Source organism: Octopus bimaculoides, chromosome 18 (genome assembly GCF_046866305.1).
Source record: "Octopus bimaculoides isolate indiv1 chromosome 18, ASM4686630v1, whole genome shotgun sequence".
NCBI classification, from domain to species: Eukaryota; Metazoa; Mollusca; class Cephalopoda; order Octopoda; family Octopodidae; genus Octopus; species Octopus bimaculoides.
Genome location: NC_142945.1, coordinates 24,943,614 through 24,952,115, shown reverse-complemented (window position 1 = coordinate 24,952,115; position 8,502 = coordinate 24,943,614). Strand labels below are relative to the sequence as shown.

The 8,502-nt window shown below is 36.0% G+C and overlaps 1 protein-coding gene across 1 annotated transcript; it reads right to left on the bottom strand.

Annotated features, from left to right (window-relative positions):
* Positions 1 to 688: 688 nt before the first annotated feature.
* Positions 689 to 3,662, bottom strand: LOC149132023 (uncharacterized). Its single transcript, XM_089366030.1, has 2 exons — positions 3,565 to 3,662; positions 689 to 1,154 (listed from the first exon to the last, which is right to left on the bottom strand). Exons 1-2 carry the CDS (start codon positions 3,660 to 3,662, stop codon positions 689 to 691), a joined length of 564 nt encoding a protein of 187 aa, XP_089222156.1.
* Between the last annotated feature and the right edge of the window lie 4,840 nt (positions 3,663 to 8,502).

Genomic DNA, 8,502 nt, shown 5'->3' with positions numbered 1-8,502 from the left:
TTCATGTGAACTCAAATGGCACATCTTTTGGTTTGATTTGAAGTCCTGGAAAACTTCTTTCCCAGGGGCACATCCAGTGATGATGGTAACCTCTATCACATTAGGTGATTATGCCTTCACAATCAACCTTGTCCCATTGCATAATTTAAGAAGATCTAAGTTACTTAGAAGTATTATTAGGACTCCCACCTTAAGAAAAAATTTATGTGGAGGAATTTCATGTGGCTCAAGAGAATTAAGGAATTCTCTTCGGTAATAGACAGCTTGATTTTCATCAAGGACTGAATCAGCTAATTCATGGCTAATCCTTGCTACTGTCTCATTTTTAGCAAGAATTGCCTTTTCACACAACCATTTATGTGAATTATAATTATTACTTAAGTCTAGAAATATCCTGTTCTTCAATTCAGCTGTGGAATTCACGATGATAGCAATATGAGCCAAATTGAAATCACCATTCCCATCAAATGGTACTTTGCCATTTCTTGATTGGAGGAGCCAGGTTGAAAATGTTCTGCACATTGGTACCCCTGAATTAAATCCGGCACATTAGTACTGAAGGAGAATTTCTGTACTTTATTCCATAAGTGTGAAGACTCAATGCATGCATTTGGAATGACTGGTAATGCCTCTCTGAAGTCTCCTGTTAAAACTTATGTAACTCCCCCGATAGATTTATTGTTGGCTCTTATGTCCTGTGAAGTTTGATACAGAGATTCCTTGCACCTCTATGTGACATGGTGCATTCATCCCAAATGATCAAGTGGCATTGGCGCAACACTTTTGCTGAACTTGAACCTTTGCTTATGTTACAAATTGAACTGTTATTTGTGACCAGATTTAACGGTAATTTAAAAGCAGAATGAGCTGTTCGTCCTCCTGGGAGACGGGTAGCAGCAATGCCAGACGATGCTACAGCAACTGCAATTCCTTTTTGTCGCCTTACCTTGGAGAGAAGCAATGTTGTTACAAAAGTGTCCCCAGGAGCATCAAGAGAGAAAATTCCTCTGCATTTTTCTCTGACTGATGAAATAAATCTATCATACGCACAGCGTTGTTCTGGATGAAATTTAGGTTCATGTTCATTCGCAAATGCAGCCAACTCTGTGATGTCATAATCTGTCTCTCTTGTTATGTCTCTTGAAGATAAATCACTAATTTAAGAGTCTATTTTTCACAGTCGAGATAAAAAAAATGCAATTTTTTGCCTCCCATGGACAAACCTTAATTCACAATTTCAATCAGTGTTTGGTTAAAAAGGACAATATTAAGTTCACAGAACTTAATATTGATTTTGGGGTTTGCCTGCATAATTTCAGTCCTCAGCCATGTCCTCACGATGTTTCATCTAAAGCTGTAGGGGACTGCCACGTTGACACATATTCAGTATAATTGCAAAAAAGGTTACTTAGTTTCCTTGGAGAATCTGATACTGATGCTTCAGTCAATGCAAGGTCTCAATGCTCATCATGTTCTAAAAAACTATGTTGATAGCATACTTCCTTATAAGTTTCACACACACAACCACTTACTCTCCTCAAATCTTGCAATAATTTGGGACCACGTCCTTCATACTAAAAGAGTCGTAAGTAGTAGCATTCTGCTTGGCTTGGGTGGACGCTGTAAACTCTTGCAAGGGTGTCAGCACCACGTTTCCTCTTGCACCATTTATTGTTTTTCCAGGTGTAATACTTGGGTAATTATGGGTAAGGGAGTTTTCTTGCATCTTCATCTACTTGACATAACTTTAAAAAAAGGCAATAAGGGTAGTTTCTTCTGGAGAAAGTGCTTGTTACAAGCAGTTTGTTTTGTAAAGATAACCCTGTGGCCATTCTCTAGACGAACACTCAGATGAATGATGGTTGGGTGCCTCTCCTGAAGGGTAAAATTGAAGATACACCCAAAACCTCCTCATTAGTACTGGTGTATCTTCCTCTGTCATATCCTGCAACTTCATCATTTTTATTTATCTGCTCACTGCCTTTCTGCATAAGAGTGTATATTGAGCACGCATGCACACAAACACACGCGCGCAAACACGCACGCATACACACACATACACAAACATACATACCTATAATATCAAACATCAAAGGAAATGGACGTGTGTGGCTGTGTGTATGTGTGTGTGTGGCTGTGTGTATGTGTGTGTGTGTGTGTGAGAGAGAGAGAGAGAGAGAGAGAGAGAGAGAGAGAGAGCCAGTGTTGTCATGTATACGTACATACAGAAATGGATATGCATACATCTTTTTTGTATGTGTGTGTGAGAGAGATAGAGTGCCAGTTAGACTTCATTCTCTCTCTCTCCCTCTCTCTCTCCCTCTCTCTCTCTATATATCTATCTATCTATCTATCTATCTATCTATCTATATATATATATATATATATATATATATATATATATATACATATATATATCCCTTTGTCTCTCTCACACACCCACACATACACACAAAAAAGTTGTGTGCATATATATTTATGTATGTACGTATACAAGACAACACACCCCTTCTCTCACTCACTCACTCACTCGCTCTTCCTCTCACACACGCACACACGCACACGCGCATACATAAATGTCTACAAATGTACCTACAAAAACTCCCGCGTGCGTGTGTCACTGGCTACACATACATAGAGTTGAATACGGCGCGCAAAATATAAATAAATATAAAATTGTACGGAAATTAACCAAGTGTGCGGATTCAAGTGAAATTTATGAATTTAGTAAATATTTCTTTTGGCAATTTATCGTAGTTGTTTGCAAGCAGTGAATTAAAATTTGAAATGAAAAGATTGAAACAGAGAGTGGGATATTTCGCAAATATTTCGGAAATTTTGCCGTTGCTACGTCAATAACGAAGTTGATATTAATAAACCTTTTTAAAGTAGTGAATCATATATATAAGGTAATATAATTTATTTTTAATAAAGAAAAGAAATAATAAACTGATGATCCTTTTATGTATCCAAGGTCAAATTATTCACGCATCCCAAGTATGGAAGCAATTCACGCAGCCGCTCTCGCGTGAAAAGCGAATAATACGCATACACAGGTCTATTTTATATAATATATATATATATATATATATTATGTTGCCTGTATGTTATTTCTACTTCATAGTCTTCATAGAGACGCGGCTTCATTTTCCATCCATGGATCCAACAGTTATGAGTTTGAACGCTTTAGGAAAAGAATTAGAATTATTTTCATGAACATAGACTTCAGCCTCACGTTTCGTAATAATCTTAAATATACTGACATTTTTGATATTATATTAGAATTGCATAACATCATTTTTCACTACAGTGATAAGATGTGGAACTACTAAGAGCGCAACTACAACGCTAAGAGGTGGAAAATGCTAATACAATGAGCAAAAAGGAACTCACAGTGCAAAGGATTTGCGATTCAATAGAGGACGATGGCCGTGTGGTAGCAGTAGGACTTACCCGTGAAGGACTATGAATACAGTAGGACCGGGCACTGGAGCGCCCGTAGTCCAGGAGGGTTCTCTAGAATACTGATCATAAATTATTCGCTTTTCTTCTGCGTGGTGTTACCAAACCCAAACGACTTCCATTATTGTGCAAAGAGCAAGAGCCAACATCCAGGCAGTATGGACCAATTGTCTGCGCATTGGACAACTTTTTGACTTCATGTCTTAGAGGATTTAAAGCATATGTAAGTCGGCAATTTCGTTGTAGAAATCGCCAAATCTATAGACCTGCACAAAGCTTAATGCTAAAAAACAGCAGCCATCACCACCCACGGGAATCAGATTAATAAGGGAAGGCGACAAGGTTAAGATGAAGGCAACAATAGGCGACATGATTTCTATTCTGCGTTCACCACGAGACTGGAAGATGCAAGTGATCTAAAGAGTAGATTCATCTTCCCAGAGTAATTATTGGTAGAATAACTTCAACCGGACTCATTCCGGATTTCCAGGAATTCAAAAGCAATCATTCAATCATCGTGTCTGAACGCAGAGTGCCCTGGAAGAAGAAACTCAACATCTCACGCCAGCTAAAGAAAACAAACATTAAAACTTGGTTGATGAAGCCCGCGTCATGGAATGGCACATGGCCTCGTTCTCAGCTGATGGCGACTGCTTTCAAGCAAAGCCTGATGCACAAGTACCTGCAGAAAATTAGTTTGGAACCAAAATGTCTGAAAAAAGGCACCAAACATATAGGCAGCATAGATGAAACGAGCTCAAGATGGTTGTGATTTACAAGGAACTGCAAGTGGAATCCTTCCGCAAGCGAAGACTAATTTATTCCTCACAGCCCCACTCAGGTGAAGCATACTAGATAAGTAGTAAAACGTTTGTTACCCTGAGATACCTGTTCATGATACGGCATGGTTCCTGATACTGCTATGCTTTCAGAAGAAGAGCTTGCAATACATCAGAACAGCTCTGTAGTTTCTGCATGTGGGAAAGCATCTTCGATGTTTATTTTGCCTTTTATATGGCCTTTATTTAAGTATCTGGTGTGTGTATATAGTTGCGCTTATTGTAATTTTGAGAATCCTCAGACAGCATATCCATGAGGCTGTTAGATGTTTCCTGTTTCGTAAAAGTTGCCAAACATTTATGCATTGTTTGATTCTTATATAATATATTGCTGCAGTGCCTCTTGCAGCATTAGAAGGCACACAAGTTGGTTTTACTTTCTGAAGAAAATGTCCATTGTAGTCTGAAGATACGTTCTTCCGAAACTATATGCCATAAGGGACATTTCGAGCTGAAGAAAGTAATTGCTGAAATACTTGTTACTGAATTTTAGTTAAACTTGCTAAACGCCTGTCAAGATTTTGTAGAAAGTCAATGGAATAATTTTCTTTGATTTCTTTATGGAAGAAAAGTTTAAAGAGTGAAAACCAAGGCCATAACAATTTATTACTTATACTGACAGAGAGGTGTCCACATCTCCCAATGTATTTTTACAGCAATTATTTGCTCCTCAAACATCCAATAGAGTTCAAAGCGCACAAATACAAAATGGAGTTACTGATGCTTCAGCTACAAGGACGATTGAATTAATTATACGTTTGTCATGAATCCCTACAATCCATCATCAAATACGAACAAGGTTCTTTGTACAGGAGTTCATTTATAGCTGTTGTACACTGTACCAACAATAATTCACTGAACATTATAACTGTGATGGGAGATTTAAAAGACATTTTTCTGAATCTTTGTTCAGTTAATAAATTCTCAGAATAAAATTATCCGCTGCTTTCCAGTGTGACAGTCACACTGTTTTATATTTTCTTTTTAACAGAACACATAATTGTATGGAATATGGGAACATTATAGCTTTGTTGTATTTTCATCAAAATAACCGAGTGTAAAAGAATGTAATATGAAGTGTATTCCCTCTTGAGTTCTATCCAGTGCACTTGTTTCATCACTTTCATCTAAATGCCACAACTGATATGCATGAAAGTAACATGGCTAAGTGAATGTGAACATGATTTGTTGTGTGTTTGAACCGCTAGCATGCGTTACATGTCCTCTGGGCAATAAATATATCATGCATCAATATGATGGGTAATTTCATCGCATTTCGTTCCCAGTGTGCTTGGATATATTTATATACACCGTACATGAATATGTACATAGAAATGACAGATTTAATTTGTGATTAGATTTCTATATTAATATGTCAAAATATCATATAAATACCGTATTTATTCAATAGAACAGTATATCACTAACCTAATGGAGAATGAATTTCTTATTCAATATCCAATATTCGAGTTCAGATACATTGAAAACTCTTCTTCTTTTGGTTATAATTAATGAGAGAAGTGTTTTCCTCCATGGAAATTTATATTCTGTTCAATGCAAGGATCATGCATCATGGACTTAGTTTCACAATTGAGGGTTATTGATAGAAACTCGTTCTTGAATTTTTATTATATATGGATCTGGTTAATGTTGGTGTTTGGAAATCATCAAAATGCTCTGAAATTCCTCAGTGAGCCTTAGAAATCAGCTAAATTACTGTTCAACCAATTTGACCTGCTTTAGACCTTACACATTAGTTCATCCATCAAAACGCGGTACCACTCAACATTCAAGGCACAATTTTTTTTTTGTTTGTTTCAACCGAGAAATGTGAACAGGTCATCATTACTGAAACATAAAAGGCCAAGCAGAGTTTCTTAACTTCACCTTTACATTTGAAAACTTATATAATAGCCCTGAAATATTTAACCGCTTATTGTTCTCAACAATGGAATCTATTTTTGCTTAGCAACAACCTACCTTGTCAAAGGGAAAACATCAGGTCATAGACCGCCAAGTGATCCAAATTTACAATTAAAATGTTTAAACTAACCGCCGAAAATTCTACATTCTACTTTCAATAAACGTCGAAATCTTTATTAAAGCTAAAGTCTCCTTCACTGATCCGAACTACTATGTCTATTTATTGTGTTGTATATAAGCTATAACTCGTTCTAACATTACAGTCCTCGTTAAACGTTATATATTATATAAAAGACGCCTTTCATTATATGTTATTTTTTTACTTCAATAAAGTGCATCAGTGTGTTTTTAAAAGCAGGCTAAATTACCAATTAATTTCACCTTATGATTTCAGTACCTAACCGAGAAAAGCGCATAAAATGGTTTGATAGAGGAAGGTGCATAAAATGATGAGATTGGGGAAGGTGCATGAAATGGCCTTTATGTTTAATATCGACTATATCCGAATATCAGGAACTTGCAAAATATGTGAGCATGTATTCGAAAACATTCTGTTCTTATTTCTAAAAGCTCTGAAATGTCTTCTAGAGTTGCAATTTAAGCTCTTCGATATTCTGATTTTTTTTCTTCTACGCTGATTGTTTATTATTGATTTTGAGTCTCGCTCACAAGCGACGTGTATTAAGAGATTTACTATTTCTTATCCCTTTAATTTGCTTTCAGAATTTTCTGTATTATTCTTTCATATGTGTCCACTTTTATTTCCTTTCTTCATAGTTTCACTTTGATATGTCTGAAAATCTCTTTTTCTCAAATATTTCCTGTTAATTTTTTTCCACCTGTAAACTCATTCAGATGCTTTTGGGCTACTCTCATTCTTAAGTTAGTTCTTATTTCATGTGTGCTATCTTATGATACTCTGGAATATTTATATATTTGTGTTATTTCAATTGAGTATTTGCTATGATGATCGCCACTTATTTCAGCGTTTTCGATACACTTGGCCTTATTCTGCTATCCTATGTGGTGTAGCAGTTGATTTTATTCAATAAATATAGCTGTTTTCATAATAATCGAAACTTTTCAAATCAAGTAAGTGCAATAATATCTATTGTTTTCAACTTTTCTGATTCATGTAAATATATATATAATACAGTCAAGGCGCAGGAGTGGCTGTGTGGTAAGTAGGTTGCACACCAACCACATGTTTCCGGGTTCATTCCTACTGCGTGGCACTACGAGCAAGTGTCTTCTATTATAGCCTCTGGCCGACCAAAGCCTTGTGAGTGGATTTGGTAGACGGAAACTAAAAGAAGCCCGTCGTATATATATATATATATATATATATATGCGAGTAAAAATAAATACAAAAAGGTGTTTTTTTTGTATGATTGTGTATAGAGGAATATATTATTTTGTTTAAAAGAGTTCCAACACTGTCTGTTTTTTATATTTTATTTATATTCCTGCAGAACCAATGTGGGGTATAGAATATGGAATATACAATATATAATATAAAATAAAATAAAATAAAAATGGATGGCACCATGAAATAAAGTATTGAATGTAGATGAAATATTGAGTGTTCAATATAAAGGATCAAATATATAAATATAAATATAAATATATAAAGGCGACTAGAGTTTCAGGGCTATTTCCCTTCGTCATGGCCGGTATGACAGACTTTAAACCCGAGTGTGTTTTTGATCAGCTGAAAGCAGTTTTGACTCAAAGTTGGCAGACACGCGTCTTAATGCCAAATCTTCAGCAATAATTGACTACACTGAACCGTATATGACCTAGTTTGACCTATATAATCCCCACCACAACCTTTACATTTCAGAAAATTAAGTTCTTCGAAGCACAGGTGAAGTCATATTTTATGGTAAAAGTTTGACCTGACTTAAATTTCTATGTTGAGCCCTCTAAGAGGAAAATGCAATTTCTGCAGTTAGGGCGGTTGCACTTTTTGACTTGTGGGGTTGTATTTTTGGTGGGTAATTTGGCGCTGGTGAGTAGTTTATTTAAGGATAGCGGTTGTAACTAGCTTTTAATAATCCTATGTTTCCAGTGCCTTTTTCATTCGCGGGTCCTTCATAAGGAGGGGTATGTTTTAGTGGATGATGTTGTATGCTTCCATGTTTCTTGGATTGTGTGTTGATTCGTAAGATAGAGTTTTAATTGTGTCATGGTGCTTTCTTGTTTTCCGTAACTCTTGGATGTTTATCATTTTTGCACGTTCTATTCCATTTTTGATTAGACTGGCCGGGTATTTTCT

Excerpts from the sequence above, each read along its gene's own strand:
- LOC149132023 (XM_089366030.1), bottom strand. The coding sequence starts at position 3,662 with ATGAAGTCAAAAAGTTGTCCAATGCGCAGACAATTGGTCCATACTGCC. Across the intron at positions 1,155-3,564 it reads ATGGAAGTCGTTTGGGTTTG|TGATTTATCTTCAAGAGACA; the intron begins GTAACACCACGC and ends CTCTTAAATTAG.